General features: G+C 48.8%; 1 protein-coding gene across 1 annotated transcript in view; it reads left to right on the top strand.

Annotated features, from left to right (window-relative positions):
- Positions 1 to 1,278: 1,278 nt before the first annotated feature.
- CDA (cytidine deaminase) overlaps positions 1,279 to 16,764 on the top strand; it is a 28,973-nt gene continuing 13,487 nt past the window's right edge. Inside the window, exon 1 of the mRNA XM_007980208.3 lies at positions 1,279 to 1,510. Coding sequence (XP_007978399.1) covers positions 1,357 to 1,510 — 154 coding nt within the window. The 5' untranslated portion in view covers positions 1,279 to 1,356. The remainder of the gene's footprint in view (positions 1,511 to 16,764) is intronic.

The following is a 16,764-nucleotide window of genomic DNA, read 5'->3' as shown; positions in this document are numbered from 1 at the left end:
GCCCAGTTTGTGCAGAGTCATAAAGGGTGTTCACATCATGATGTCACCAGACTCTCCAGCCACACCCATTGTACACGCATTATCTCATTCAATCCTCATGACAACTCTGGAAGTGAAATCATGTTAGTGTGCCCATTTTGCAGATGAGGACACCGAGGCTTAGGGAGATTGTGTGTGACCCTCCCAACGTCATATGGCTAATAAATGGCAGGAATGGAATTCAAATCATGGTTTACTAAACTCCAAAGCTGGAGCTCTTCTATAGTCTCAGGATCTAGAACAGGGATTATTACTATCCCTGCTGTTGACATGAGGAAACTGTGGCTCAGGGAGGTCAAGTGACCTGCCAAAGCTTGTACACATGGAAAGTAGTAGAACCAGGATGCAAACACATTTGTTTACCACCAACACCAATATCTATTTTGCAACAAAACAATGAGGGGGCCCAAGTAAATAATCTCAATGGTTCCCTCCATTCTCCAATGTTTTTTTTTAATTTTTTTAATTTTTTTTTTTTTTTTTTTTTTTTTGAGACAGGATCTGGCTCTCTGTCACCCAGGCTGAAATGCAGTGGTGCAATCTGAGCTCACTGCAGCCTTTGCCTCCTAGGTTCAAGCCATCCTCCCACCTCAGCTTCCCAAGCAGCTAGGACTACAGGCACATGCCACCATGCCCAGTTAATTTTTGTATTTTTTGTAGAGACAGGGTTTTGCCATATTGCCAAGACTGTTCTCAAACTCCTGGGCTCAAGCGATCCTCCTGCCTCCGCCTCCCAAAGTGAGCCACTGCACCCAGAAGCTGAGATACTTTTTAATTCTGGGCTGGGGCAAAGAGAGTCGGAAGGAAAATGGGTGAAAATAAAGAAGCTCTCAGTCGTACTGCAGCTTGTTCATGCCTCCTGTCTCAGGGATGCCACACTGGCTGCCCCAGCCGTGCCCTTTCAGCCTCAGTCCTTCCCTCAGTAGAGGAGAGAAAAAGTGATTTAACAAACTGAGGGCTGTCGGCCCTTGGAGCTTGGACCTCTGAGATCCCACACTGACCCACCCAGTAGCTTCCCCTTCTAGTAGCGTGGCACCACCTTCTGACCCACCCCTCAGTGTGTCCGATAGTGCGAGTGGTTCCCAAGGGAGAGTGTGAAGCACATGTAGGCACCTTCTTACACCACACCTGCTGAGTCCAAACCGTGGGAGGCTCCTCTCCTAGACTCTGCATCCTGAAAGCCGTGTACCTAACAGCCTGCCATCTGGTTGCAGGGACACACCCCCGGGGGAGGAGCTGCAATCGTGTCTGGGGCCCCAGCCCAGGCTGGCCGGAGCTCCTGTTTCCACAGCTCTGCTGCCTGCCTGGGGTACCAACATGGCCCAGAAGCCTCCCGCCGGCACCCTGCAGCCCGAGTGTGTCCAGCAGCTGCTGGTTTGCTCCCAGGAGGCCAAGAAGTCAGCCTACTGCCCCTACAGTCACTTTCCCGTGGGGGCCGCCCTGCTCACCCAGGAGGGGAGAATCTTCAAAGGTAAAGGCGGGCACCCCAGGGTCCCCCAGCCCAGCAGCCTGGGTGGTGGGTCAGAGGAGGATGTACAGGACGAGGCGCAGAGGCACAGGCAGTGGCAAGAGCGCGACTCTGTCCGTTTTTCCCCCAGCCTACGCTGGAATGTTCCTACCCTGCCGACTGCCCCAGACCGCGCTCAAATGTGGCTTAAATCCATGGGCTGTCAATGCTTGGAGGACTGGGATGAGGAAGGAAGTTGGAAAGGAGGCAGGAAGGGGAGGCCATAAATCAAAAACATCAGCAGTCCTGGGGTGCTGGCGGGGAGAGGGTTCGTGCCTTCCCAGTCTCGGATGTGTCTGGCACCTTGGACCTAGGTGTTAATGCTCGTCTTTAGATGAAACTACCGAGGTCCCGAGAGGTGACATGACTTGCCCAAGGTCACGTGGAGCTCTGGTGGTGAAATCCTGGGCAGGAGGTTCCCCAAAGCCCTGCTATCTTCCTTCCACCCGCTGTGCTCTGTGCTGGCCAGGGTGGTGACGTGTTTGTCGGGTGTGGTCCTTGGAGAATCTTGGAGGTGAAAAGCCAGCTGGGGTTTCTCAGTCCGGCAGCGAGCAGCGCCCTGCGGGGCGGGGGCGGGTAAGGGAAACTGAGCCCATCTGAGTCTGCTCTAATCTGTTCCTAAACTTTTTTCTTTGATTTATTGCTTTTGTAGAAAAGTTCATGTGAACAAAAATTCAAACTCGTTTTTGCCAAGCTTAGAGGTGTTCTCCTTCAGGGCAGTGGGGGACATGATGTGGAGGTGCCCCTGGATGTTATTCCTTTTCTGTTGAGGTTCTGTGACTTGCCTGGGTCTTAAACATCTTTGAGCGGGAGAAGCAGGTTTGATTGAGTGCTAACAGCCTGTGAAAGGAAGGTGATTAATGCTATCCATTTAAGCCCTGCAACCCTGAAAGGCAGAGAAGGAAACAGTTCGGAAAGTTTCAGTGCTCAAAATCACAGGGCTGGGACTGGAACCCAGAGTTCCCCTGACTCCAAAAGCTGTTGCTCTGTGGGGAGTGAAGGATCTCTGAGTACCGTGTTGAAATTCAGACCTGTTTGGGTGGCTGAGATGAGTATTAAACATTAACCACCACCACAAACAACAAACATTAACCACCACTGCAAACACCATTGCAACTCGCAACATTAGAGGCTTGAATGTGGAATCAGCCCTTGATTCTCACAAAAACCTCCATATCCTTTCCAAATGGCAAAGAAAGGGCCCTCCTACAATCCCCCTGCACCCGCACTGACCCCTCCTGCCATGGTTATCACTGTCCCCTTACGTATCTGCCTTTCCCTTGGGACTTTGTGCTGCAGAGGGCAGGGGCTGTGTCTTCAATCTTTGTACCATTGACTTTCTCGTGCTGTGACCTAGCACCTGCCTGGCCCAGAACAGGCACTCGATAACTGTTGAGCGACCGACTGGATGAATGAATGAGATGAGTACGTTTGGAGAAGCAGAAGGAAGAGGGATGGCAGGGCAGGTGGTGGCGATGGGGACTCAGCATGTTGGGCCATGGCATTTCCTGGCCTGTGGGGCCAGCGTGGCTGCTTTCCATCCATGCTTTCCAGCTCTGGGACTGGTGTTCTGCTTGGACCAGCAAGAGGTCAGACAGCCTCATCGTGCCTCCAGAGCCAGGGGGCCCCCATGCCAGAATGCTCTGGCCCTTTCTTGTTTTAAAACCCACAATAAAGGAGGCACACTTTCACTCGTAAGTGACACCTGGGAGCTACTTCCAGTGAAGTCCATGCCTTTGTCACCCTCAAACTGATCATTCGACAGATATTTGCTGAAGATCAGCTCTGTGCCAGGTAAGGTGCCAGGTGCTGGGGATATCACAGTGAACAGGGATGACATAGTCCCTGCCCCCACGGCAGTCCCCTCATCTTGCACAGGTGATGACTGAAGGTGGAAGTCTCATCCAATGGTTGTGGAAGGAATGAATGGAGGAGATAAACAGGACTGTGGCCCATGTGCGCTGCAGGGAAAGACCTGGTGTCACCGGAGAAAGGGTTGTGTGAGGGGGACTTAGAGAGTGAAATGGAGGCTTTGGAGTCAGAAGGTCCTGGCTTGGAAGGCTGGTGTTTATCAGCTGTGTGACTCTGGGTGAGACCCTTCACCCTTCTGAGTGTCAGCTCACACATTTTATTTATTTATCTTTTTTTTTTTTGAGTCGGAGTCTTACTCTGTCGCCCAGGCTGGAGTGCAGTGGCGCAATCTCAGCTCACTGCAATCTCCGCCACCCAGGTTCAAGCGATTCTCCTGCCTCAGTCTCATAGTAGCTGGGATTACAGGCACCCGCTACACACTGGCTAATTTTTGTATTTTTAGCAGAGATGGGGTTTCGTCATGTTGGCTAATCTGATCTTGAACTCTGAGGTGATTCACCCGCCTCAGTCTCCCAAAGTGCTGGGATTACAGGCGTGAGCCACCGCGCCCGGCCAGCTCACACATTTTAAGCCAGGGATCATAAAACCCACCTTTCAGTGATGACTGTGAACAGAACCAGATTCAGCTGGTATGCCTGGCATGGCACGGCATGGCAGGCAGCATCCACTCTGATCGGTTGGTGCCTGTGCTGAATATGTTGAATTTCACCCCTGGTTGTGAGGCTTTAAATGAGTAAATGCCTATAAAGCATTCAGCACATTTTCTGCCTCGTAATAAGAGTGTCACAAATGATAGCTGCTTCTGCTACCACTATTAATGCTATCATTATTCTTATTATCTGGAGGCAGATTGTGGAGGACTTTTGGAGGCCAAACAGAGACACTAAGATTTGAAGAGGTAGGAAGTAGGGAGCCAGGGAGTGTTATTAAGAAGAAGAGTAACATAAAAGTGGTGTGTGATGACATTTAGTGTGACAGGTGCTCAGCAAGGGCGGGGACAGAGGAACAGTGTCAGGGGACAGTATCTGCTCTGCTCACTGACCTGTCCTCAGTGTCAGCACATTTCCTGGCCTATCACTGGGACTCTGTAAGGTTTGTCGAACACATGAATGAAAGGCTTTTACTAGGAGTGGGACAGGTAGAATGAAGAGAAAAGAATGATCCGAGAGATGTTGTGTTGGGACACATGGACCGGGCCTGGCATGGACAGTGTTACAAATAAAGGCTGGGTGCGGTGGCTCACACCAGTAATCCCAATCCTTTGGGAGGACAAGGCTGGAGGATCCCTTGAGTCCAGGAGTTTGAGACCAGCCTAGACAACATGGTAAGACTTCGTGTCTACAAAAAGTACAAAAATGAGCTGGATGTGGTGGCATGCACCTGTGGTCCCAGATACTTTGGGAAACTGAGGTGGAGGGATCACTTGAGCCCTAGGAGTTCGAGGCTGCAGTGAGCTGTAATCACACCACTGTATATCAGCTGGGTGACAGAATGAGACCGTGTCTCAAAAAATAAAAAATAAAATACTAAATAAAGTAAAGGCACATGGCTTTAGGATTTCCAGCCAGGTGGCCCAGGTGAATGATGAGGCACTGACTGAGGTGAGGCACTGAAGGCATGGCTGGACTGTGTGCTGGGGATGTACTGGGCAGGGACCAGCAGCAGTATTAGAAGCTACAATGGAGTGAGCTCACTAAGGACTTCATTTAGATGACCTTCCGTAATCTCACAGCCAACTCCTGATGGGGGACAATGAGTTTCACACGCATTAAGCAGAGTACTTCCTATGGTCAATGTCAGAAAGCAACCAGAACCAGAGCGGGCAAGGGTAGCGCTTGTCTCAGGGCAGCTGGACCCAGGAACACAGACATCACCATGTCCTTCTTTATCCTTCTGGGGGCTGGTCTCTTTCTCTTGTCCTGCAGGTAGACTTCTTCTTCTGGGCATCAGGCAACATGAGTGCAAGCAGTCTCTGGTTTCCATTCTTTTGTTTTTGATTTTGTTTTAGAGGCAGGGTCTCTCTCTGCCGCCCAGACTGGAAGTGCAGTGGCACAAGCCTAGCTCACTGCAGTCTCAAACCCCTGAGTTCAAGCGATCCTTCTGTCTTAGCCTCCCAAGTAGCTGGGACTACAGGTAGGTACCACCATGCCCAGCTAATTTTTTTATTTTTATGGAGATGAGGTCTTGCTACGTTGCCCAGGTTGGTCTCGAACTCCTGGCCTCAAATGATCCTCCCACCTTGACCTCCCAAAGTACTGGGATTACAGGCATGAGCCACTGCACCTGGCCTGTTTATCATTCATACAGCCTCAAAACCAGAGAGGACAGAACTCTTCCCCACCAATTCTACATGGAAAAATTCCAAAAAAGAAGTCCAATTGGTCCATCTCCAATTGCAGGCACATCCCTGGGCCAATCACTGTGGTCATGTAGTGTGATTGGCCAGCTAACTCAAAATATCCCCCCCGTGGGGAATGGGTGGGTCTGTTACCACAAGAAGGGGTGGGGAGAGCTGAGCAGACCAAACCAATAACCAATGCACTCACATTTTATCAAAGCCTGAGGATACCTGAGGCTGTTTTATCTGATTCGTGCTCTTTCTGCCACCCCTTGCTGCAGGGTGGGGATAGGGAAGGGAGCAGAGAGATTTGTGCTGAAAAGGAAGGGGGACAAATGGAAGGTGTTTATCAGAATCCCTGGATCTCCTTACTGAAGTAGGAAGTGAAGCCAGGTGCAGAATAGGGGGTGGATGCTGTAAGTTGGGGCTTGGAACAGGGGGCACCTGGACACCCAGAGGAAGCCTGGTGTGGCATCATGGGGTGAAACAGAGCTGATCAGGAGGCAGAAACGGCACAGCTGAGTTTAGACATTGTGAGTTTACAGCTTATGGCAGAACAGGTCTGCCCAGGTCTGTGACTTCCTCCAGCTGAACTCAAGACCAGCACCGGTGAAGGCTTCCCCCTCCAAGGAAGCTGGTGTCCCACCCAGTTCAAAAGCAGGCCTGGCTGCAAAGACAGCCTTGCTATCACGACTTCATAATAATCATCATTTTCTCTCTGTTACTCCCAACCCTGGCCAGGACCTTGTGCCCCTCACAGGTGGGCCACCCAGGATGGTGATTAGGTTTTCATGATGCACCTCAGGCTGGTGACATTCGTGACTGCTTGTGGGGAGAGCCGAGGGAGAGGTACAGAAGGAGGAGCTCACTGGTGAGGAAAGAGCTGCACAAAGAGGACACAAAGAGGAGAGTGGAGATGGTACAGAAGGAGGATTGAGAAAGCAAAGAAAATGGGCCAGGCGCAGTGGCTCACATCTGTAATCCCAGCGCTTTGGGAGGCCGAACTGGGCGGATCACCTGAGGTCAGGAGTTCGAGACCAACCTGGCCAACATGTTGAAACCCCGTCTCTACTAAAAATACAAAAAAATTAGCCAGGCATGGTGGCGGGTACCTGTAATTCCAGCTACTCAGGAGGCTGAAGCAGGAGAATCACTTGAACCTAGGAGGTGGAGGTTGCAGTGAGCCGAGATCATACCACTGCACTCCAGCCTGGGTGACAGAGTGAGACGCCGTCTCAAAAAAAAAAAGAAAAAGAAAAAAAGAAAAGAAAGCAAAGAAAATGGGCCGGGGAAACAGAGTCAACTCTGGGCCTTGCACATGGTGGAGGCTCAGCCAGTGTTCGTGCAGTGCCTGGTGGGTGATGGGCAGGGAAGAGAAGGAGCACCTGTAACCCTACGGGCACTGCGCGAGGTGTCCCTGGGCTCATGGGGAGTAGGCACCTGGTGATGAGACCGCGAGAGGGCCAGAAAGGGTCCCAGGATGGTGCCAACACAAGACTTCTTGGCTGTAGTTTCTGCCAACTCTGCTGGCACAACCCAAGGGATGGGAGGGTTTATCTTCTTCAGCTCATGACCTTGGGACAGTGGTCTCGCTCCCTCTTTCCTCCTCCTTCCCTCTGTGTCTGCCATTTAGGGAAAAAACCACTTTACTGGACCAGCTGGGGTGAATTCTGAGAAAAACACACCACATTTTAGAAGACACTTGAGGATGTCTTGGTTAATCAACCCCTGAATCCAGCTTGCCTTGGCTTAACTCTTAAATCTGAGTCTTCCATTTTCCCTCAAACCAGCCCCTGCTCTTCTGATTCTGTCCCTGGGCTCCCTTCCTCTGCCTGGATGCATTTTCCTAGAAGCATTTCTTGGTGCCTGACACCAGCCCCTCTCTTCAGCAGCTGATGGACCCCAGGCCCCATCCCCCCAACACCACAGCACCTCCGGTCTAGGTAAGAGCAAGCTTCCCTAACCTGGGTCTTCAGCTTACAGCCCAGCTCCACTCACGCCCCGTTTCCTGCTGTTTCCCCCTGCCAAGGAACTTCAGTTAGTCCTCTCCACTGTCACTCAAAAGTGGCTCATTTTGTGACCAGCCTGGGCAACAGGGTGAAACCCCATCTCTACAAAAAATACAGAAATTAGCCGGGTGTGGTGGCACATGCCTAGAGTCCCAGCTACTCTGGAGGCTGAGGCAGAAGGATGGCTTGAGCCCTGGTGGTGGAGGTTGCAGTGAGTTGTGATCATGCCACTGCACTCCAGCCCAGCCCGGTTAACAGAGCAAGACTCTCTCTCCAAAAAAAAAGGCCAGGCATGGTGGCTCATACCTGTAATCTCACTCAGCACTTTGGGAGGCTGAGGCAGGTGGATCACCTGAGGTCAGGAGTTCAAGACCAGCCTGGCTAATATGATGAAACCCCATCTCTATTAAAAATACAAAAATTAGCCAGGCGTGGTGGTGGGCGCCTGTAATCCCAGCTGTTAAGGAGGCTGAGGCAGGAGAATCACTTGAACCTGGGAGGCGGAGGTTGCAGCGAGCCAAGATCACACCATTGCACTCCAGCCTGGGTAATAAGAGTGAAACTCCATCTCAAAAAAAAAAAAAAAGGTGGCTCATTACAAAGGCGAACTTTACTACAGTCCCTCGACTCTATGGATGAGTTCAAACATAATTAATACCAGAAATGGTGCATTTGCAGTGGGAGGAGGTTAGGAACATGGAGAGAGTATCGTATTTTTTCAAGTATATGGACAGAACATTCCTCATGTGATTCTCCTTTTTCTTTTTTTTTTTTTTAGACAGAGTCTCACTCTGTCACCCAGGCTGGAGTGCAGTGGCACGATCTCGGCTCACTGCAACTTCCACCTCCCTGGTTCAAGCGATTCTCCTGCCTCAGCCTCCTGTGTAGCTGGGACTACAGGCGCGTGTCACCACGCCCGACTAAGTTTTGTACTTTTAGTAGAAACGGGGTTTCATCATGTTGGTCAGGCCAATCTCAAACTCCTGACCTCATGATACGCCCGCCTCGGCCTCCCAGAATGCTGGGATTACAGGCGTGAGCCACCCCGCCCGGCCCCTCATGCGATTCTCAAATGTGGTCCCAGACCTGCAGCCTCAGCAGCTCCTGGGAACTGTGAAAATTTCAAATTTTTGAGCTCCAACCCAGCCCAGACCTATTGAATCAGAAACTCCAGGAAAGAGGCTTAGAAGTGTGTTTTAAGAAGCCCTCTACTCAGGAGGCTAAGGCAAGAGGATTGCTTGAGTTTAGGGTTCAAATTCCAGCTGGGCAACATAACAAGACCCTGTCTCTAAAAAATATGTAAATAAATAAATGTAAAAATTTAAAAAGAGAAGCCCTCCAAAACATTCTGATGCCCACTTGCTTGAGTGTGAGAAATACTGCTTTAATCCCTCAGATTAAAGAGAGTGTTGTTCAAGATCCCTCAGAAAAGAGAGCGGGTGTAGTGCTCTCTGGCATTATTGTTTTCTCTGGGTGGCTGGGCCCAAATTGCCTCATTGTAAGCTTCTTTCCTTGTTGATGTTTTGTTTTGTTTTGTTGAGACAGGGTCTCACTCTGTTGCCCAGTCTGGAGTTCAGTGGCACAATCTCAGCTCACTGCAGCCTCGACCTCCCCAGCTCAGGCGATCCTCCCACCTTATCCTCCCAAGTAGCTGGGATCACAGGTGTGCACCACCATGCCTAGCTAATTTTTAAAATTTTTTGTAGAGACAGGGTTTTGACATGTTGCCCAGGCTAGTCTTGAACTCCTAGACTCAAACGATCCACCCACCTCAGCCTCCAAAAGTACTGGGATTACAGGTGTGAGCCACCACACCCAGTCTTGCTAATGCCTTAATAACATCTGACCCCAGCCCTGCCTTAAGCACCAAACCACCTCAAAACATGGCCTTCCTTCCTGCAAGGCCATAGAGAAGAAGAAGAGTCCATCGTATCTCACAGGCCAGGATACATGTTTTGGCCTCCTGCCACCAGCCTCCACTTTTACCTTCTGTAAAATGGTGTTCTAATAGTATTTACCTTACCCCACAGTTAAAAGGGTTAACTGACATTATGCAGGTAAAGTGCTCCACAGAGTGCCTGGTAGGTGAGTACCCAGTAAAAGAAAGCAATTTAGTAATACTGGCACTACGATCGTAGTGTTACTTCGTCCAATCTTATCATCATGGATTTCTAACTTAGCACCATCGCAATCTCTCTCATGTGTGTTTTGAAGTAAGCGAAGGCAATAGCAGAAGCCGAATTGGTTTGCCTGGTCAGATGACGCCAGCTTTCTGGGCTTAGAGAAGCAAAATAAAATTGCGCAGCATTTCAGGATGCAGTACGTGGACAAAGTCTTCCTTCCTTTTTTTTTTTTTTTTAAAGCTAGAAAATTCAAGGAAATTACGTGAATTTGTCAGAGGCTCCAAATACAGTTATTCCTCTGCATCTTAAGCAGCTGGCACTGAAGTGGAAAATTCCACTCTTTCAATAATGGTTAGCCATCTCAGCTCAGACCATGCTGTGGTTTGAAGGTTTGCCTGTCCAAAACGCATAAGCATACTTTGGAGGGCTTCTCTTTTCAAATTTATTTATTTATATACATTTTTCGAGACAGGGTCTTACTATGTTTAATTGCCAATGCCACAGTGTTGGGAGGTGGGGCCTAATAAGAGGTATTTAGATCATGAAGGCTCTGCCCCCGTGAATGGATTAATACCGCTATAAAAAGGGCTTACAGGGTGACTTCTCTCTCTTTCACTCTCCTGCCACATGAGGAATAGTGCTCCTCCCCTCCGGAGGATGCAATGTTCAAGGCGCCATCTTGGAAGCTGAGACTAGCTCCTCACTACACACCAACCTGCCAGCAGCTTGACCTTGGACTCCCAAGCCTTCAGAATCATGACAAATACATTTCTGTCCTTTATAAATTACCCAGTCTGGGATATTACATTACAGCAGCACAAAACAGACTAAAACAGGCTGCTATAACAAAATACCACAGAGTAGTGATTTAAACAGCAGACATTTCTTTCTCACAGTTCTGGAGGCTGGGAAGTCCAAGATTCAGTTCTTGGCGAGGGCCCTCTTTCCGACTTGGCCGTTTTCTCACTATGCCCTGACATGATGAAGCAAGAGAGTTCAAGAGTCTCTTCCTCTTCTTATAATAGCACTAATCCTATCATGGGGGCTGCCCCTCACCACCTCATCTAAACCCGGTTATCTCCCAATTGCCCCGCCTCCTAATAGTATCACATTGAGGGTTAGGGCTTCAACAGAAGAATTTTAGGGAAACACAAACATTTAATCCATAAGGAAAACTGAGAGCCCCCTGGCTTCACTGTTCCAGGCCCAGGACATACCACAAAGCATGCTAGAGACAAAATCTCTGCCCTCAGAAAGTTTGTAATATAATAGGAGGAATTAGATAACGAAGACATTCATTTCAGGAGAGTCTTAAGTGCTATGATGAACATTAAAGCAGGAGAAATGGATAGAGAGGGTTGGAGGCAGTGGTGAAGCCATTTTAGATAGGTGATGGGAGAAAGTGTCTCTGAGAAAGTGACATGTGAGCAGAGCCCTGAGTAGGGTGAATGGTGCGCAAAAGGGAAAGAGAGCTCCAGGCAGTAGGAACAACCAGTGCAAAGACCCTGTGGCAGCAGCATACTTGGTACCCTGGGGGAGCACCTGGAAGGACAGCAGGTCTAGAGAACAAAAGGAGATGAGGGCCAAGAGGTAGCACCAGATCACTTGTGACCTCGGTACCAGATGTATGACCTTGTAGTCATAGAAAGGATTTCAGGCCAGGCACGGTAATCCCAGCACTTTGGGAGACTGTAATCCCAGCACTTTGGGAGACTGAGGCGGGTGGATCACAAGGTCAGGAGTTCAATACCAACCTGACCAATATGGTGAAACCCCATCTCTACCAAAAATACAAAAATTAGCCAGGCATGGTGGCACACTCCTATAGTCCTAGCTACTCGGGAGGCTGAGGCAGGAGAATCACTTGAACCTGGGAGGAGGAGGTTGCAGTGAGCCGAGATTGTGCCATTGCACTCCAGCCTGGGTGACAGAGCAAGACTCCATCTCAAAAATAAAATAAAATAAAAAATAAAATAAAATAAAATAAAAATAAAGGATTCCAAAGTGCCTGAAAGACAAGGACAGGACCACTGTCATACCTTGTCAAGAAGGCGCAGAGGGTCACATAGCCCTACCGTCACCAAAGCCTTTATTTTTATGCAATTGATAACAGCAACAGCTAACAGCTGCTGACTATTTCCTCTGTGCCAGGCTTTGTGTTAAGTGCTTTACATGAGTGATCTCAATTCATTCTCACAAGAGGACTATGAGAGAGGTTCTATCATTAGTATTTTACAAATGAGCCAGTGAGTCTCAAAGAGTTTCAGTCCCTTTCCCCAGCTCTCAGAGCCAGTAGGGCAAAGAGTCCCAGGGCAGAATGAAACCTCATGGAACCTCTTTCTACAGGGCGCTGTTTGAGTAGTGGGGGGCGTGTGAGTGTGCCCCCTGCCACAACCATCTTTCTCTGTCATTAACTGGCCTATTGACATGTTTTACACACAGTAAAGGAAGATTTCTCTCTCTGAGGCCTTTCTGAACTTCCAGTGCAGACACATGTGACTGTCCTGAGAGACTGGGTCTTCTGCAAGTATGGAAATGTGCTTTAATGGCACATCAGCAAAACCCAAGATCCGCGTACATCACTTTTGATGGGAAAAGTGTTAGACTTTAGTCAGGGATGGGGCAGGGAAGCTGGAAGGGCGGGACTGGGAGAGTCACTAGACTTGCAGTGAGGCTGGCAGGGACCGTAATCTGAGAGAGAGGCAGAAACCAAGTGTAGGGATGTCAGTGAAGGTGGGAGTGGTGAGCAGATACAGTAGGTAAGAGTGGTGTTTAAAGAAAGTCATTTTCAGGGGCTGGGCATCATGGTTCACACCTGTAATCTCAGCATTTTGGGAGGCCGAGCTGGGCGGATCACTTGAGGCCAGGAGTTCAAGACCAGCCTGGCCAACATGGTGAAACCCCATCTTCACTAAAAAATTAAAAAATTAGGCGGACATGGTGATACACGCCTGTAATCCCAGCTACTAGGGAGGCTGAGATGAGAATCACTTGAACCCAGGAGGTGGAGATTGCAGTGAGCTGAGATCGTGCCACTACACTCCAGCCTGGGCCACAGATAAATAAATAAATTAATTAAATTAAATAAAAAGAAAAGAAAAAGAAAGTCATTTCAGGTGAGGATCAGGAACCTGGCTGGGGAGACAAGGTGGGGAGCAAGAGACACTCATTCATTTATTCATTCAACTTTCATTGACTCAGCAGACAGACTGAGCAATAAGGGGCCAGTTATCTCAGCTGTAATAACTAACATTTAAATAAACAAAAGCTCTCAGGGTTGCAACTTCCTGATCGTTCCCTGCCCCATATTCCAACTGTATTAACTGATCTCTGTACAGCTTCAAATGATAAAAATACACATGAACTATTTTAGACAAAAGGAGGATGTATTGGTTCCTATAACTAAACCATGGGAAGAGCTGGAGTGTAGTCAGACCTCAGGGCCAACTGGCACCAGGCAGACTCCTTTCTTTCCATCTGTCATCTCTCATCCATTCTTCTGAGTGTCCATTTCAGCCTCCCTCATTGGTCTCTTCCATAATGAATGGAAACATGGCAGCCCACACTCAGTGTCTCAGAGAGAAACTGAAGTTCCCATGCCGAGATGACCTCTGATTGGCCAGTTTGAGTCAGCTGCTCATCTTTAAGCCCATAGCAAGGTCATAGGAGACAAGATGGCAGCTCCTATTGGAACTACATGCTGGGGAATAAAGTAAGGGTCATTCCTCAGGGGAAAAAAAGTAAGAGGTGCTAAGCTGTCAAAACAGTAGATGCTCACTGTAGTCTACCCTTTGGTGCTCAGTATGCACACCTGCTTTCTTCCCCAAAGTAGAACTCCGAACCAGCCCCCACCTAACACCATATAGCCATCCCATGCACCACTGTGACCACATTCACCCTCACCCCGACAAGGGACCTGCAGCTGTGGCACCCAGTGGTGTCTAATGACATCCGTCAACTCTGGACATGAATGCCTGTGATCCTGAGAACAATGAGCTAAATGACTAATCACTCCTAACATGCCAATGTAAATAATGAAGGGACCAGAAAATATGTGAGGAAAAATATACAAGAAGATAATGACCAAATAATTCCCAAATGTGATCAACACAGAACAAAATACTGCATAATCACAATGAAAACTTGGACTTAGAAAAGGAGGCGTAGGCTGGGCACCGTGACTCACACCTATAATCCCAGCACCTTGAGAGGCCAAGGTAGGTGGATCACTTGAGCCCAAGAGTTTGAGACTGGCCTGGGCAACCCCATCTCTACAAAAAATACAAAAAATTAGCCGAGTGTGGTGGTGTACACCTGTGGTTCCAACTACTCGGGAGGTTAGGATGAGAGGGTCAGTGGAGCCCAGGAGTTTGAGGTTACAGTGAGCTATGATCATGCCACTGCACACCAGCCTGGACAACAGAGTAAGATCCTATCAAAAATAAAGGACAGGGGAGAGGAGGGGGGGAAGGGGAGGGGAGGGAAGGGGAGGGAAAGGGAGGCTAAGTTGATGAAATAAATAAGAATACAGTGACTCAAACAAGATGGTGGCTTATTTCCCTCATCTAACAGACCAGGTGTGGGCTGGAGTCCACAGCATAGGAGATGCTTTTCTCTGTCCTGCAAAGTTGTCCTGGAAATCAGATTCCTTCTGACTAGGTGTCCCACCATCCCTAGAGTTGTGTCCTCATCTGCATGTTCAAACTGACACACATCATCACACCCACATCATGGTTTTTTTGTTGTTGTGTTTTGAGATGGAGTCTCATTCTGTCGCCCAGGCTGGAGTGCAGCTGTGGCATGATCTCGGCTCACTGCAGCCTCTGCCTCCCAGGTTCAAGAGATTCTCCTGCCTCAGGCTCCTGAGTAGCTGGGACTACAGGCGCCTGCCACCATGCCAGGCTAATTTTTGTATTTTTAGTAGACAGGGTTTCACCATATTGGCCAGGCTAGTCTCAAACTCCTGACTTTGTGATCCGTCTGCCTCGGCCTCGCAAAGTGCTGGGATTACAGGCCTGAGCCACCGCGCCCAGCCTCATCATGGGTTTTTATAGGCCAGACTTGTGACTTCTTTGGCGATCCAATTCTATCAAAAAGTTAGAAACATCCTGATCTATTTGCTTCCAATTATTTCCATACAGAAATGCCACACCCAAAGATCCCTTCTGGGCATGGTTCTGAAGCCTGCCAACTCTCACATTTTCCTAAGTAGCTCCCATGCCTGGCCCATCCCTGCTGCCCCATCTTAATGCTGGCTATTGTGGTGACTGAAACAACAGGCTGGGTGGGCAGATGACACATCACATCTTTGCCACAGGGCTGATTCCCATTGCCAGGAAGAGAAATTTCAGTGGTAGGTACAACGGCCTGCCTTCCCGGTAATTGCAGGTGGAGCTTTACCAAATAACAGACTAGGAGGAGTCACCGTCTGGCCATCTTCCCTCATCTGTGTTTTCTTCTTTGCATTGCTCAGCCACTAAACCAATGTCACATATTTAGATTTTTTTTGTTCAAGTTGCATCTCACCTTCAGCACAAATGTCTGCATTAGCTATAGGTTACACTACTATAGCAAACAGATTCCAAGATGCAGTGACGCAAACATGATAGAATTCTGTTTTTCTCTCACACAACAATTCCGAGTAGGCCCCAGGCAAACAGGCAACTCTGCCCCATGAGTTGACCAGGTTTCCAAATTCCTTCTCTCTCCTTGCTGCTCCTCCATTCCTATGGCCACAAGGTCAAAAGTGTCCCACTCCATCACCTCCACCTTCCAGCCTGTGGAAGGAGAAAAAGAACGGAAGTAATAGGCAAGCAACCTTCTTACCAAAAGTATGATCCAGAAATTTCCCACATCACTTTGGGCCACATCCCATTGGCCAGAACTGCATCATGTGGCCACACTGTGCTGCAAGGGAGTCTGGGAATTACAGTCCCTAGCTGAGTGGCCATGCTGGAATGGGAGGCACTTGTATTACTTAAAGGAAGAAATAGGAAATGAATACTGGGGAACAATTCCTATTTCTGCCTCAGGGAAAAAGGCAATTTACAAACAGTGGTACAGACCAAATACCACATCTTGCTGGTCAAGGGAAAACCCAGGTTCCATGGTGATTTGTTCGTAGACTCACTTCCCTGAATATGGGGACTTTCTTAGCCAATCTGGTTATGCAAACATCTTGTCTCCTGGGAGCAGCCCTGGCTTATTGTACCCCAGGAACTACCCTGAGAGAGCCAATAGGTAGAACTCCCTTACTGAGAGCTGGGCCATCTTAGAAGCCCACATCCCATTGGAGGCCCAAGGATTGTTTTAAGGCTTGTGCAATCACAGGCAACTTGCACAAAGCTCGGGGTTTTGTTTGTTTGTTTGTTTGTTTGTTTGTTTGTTGATTTCTTTTTAGTTAGTTCTGACAGTTTGTTTTGCAACACAGCTGAAATAGAACCCTGGCTGAACTCTGACAGCCAGTACCTAACCCCCAAAATTTTGTCCAGGCTCAAACTTGGAATCAGGATCTGTCTTAGTCCATTCAGGCTGCTATAACAGAATACCATAGACTGGGTAGCTTGTAAATAACAGAAGTGTATTGCTCACAGTTCTGGAGACCAGAAAGTCCAAGGTCAAGGCACTGGCAGATTCAGTGAGGGCCTGCTTACTCATAGACAGTGACTTCTCGCTATGTCCTCATGCTGCAGACGGGGCAAGGCAGTTCTCTGGTTTTATAAGTGCATGACTCCCATTCCTAGGCTTGGTCCCTTTCATTCTGTTCTCATTATCTAATCGTTCCTCCAAAGGCCCCACTTCCTAATACCATCACCTTGGGGGCTAGGATTTCAACATATGAATTTGATGGGAACACATTCATACCGTGGGGCTCTT

The sequence above is a fragment of the Chlorocebus sabaeus genome, chromosome 20 (genome assembly GCF_047675955.1).
Source record: "Chlorocebus sabaeus isolate Y175 chromosome 20, mChlSab1.0.hap1, whole genome shotgun sequence".
NCBI classification, from domain to species: domain Eukaryota; kingdom Metazoa; phylum Chordata; class Mammalia; order Primates; family Cercopithecidae; genus Chlorocebus; species Chlorocebus sabaeus.
The sequence above is the reverse complement of the archived record's forward strand: the minus strand, read 5'-3'. Positions and strand labels throughout refer to the sequence as shown.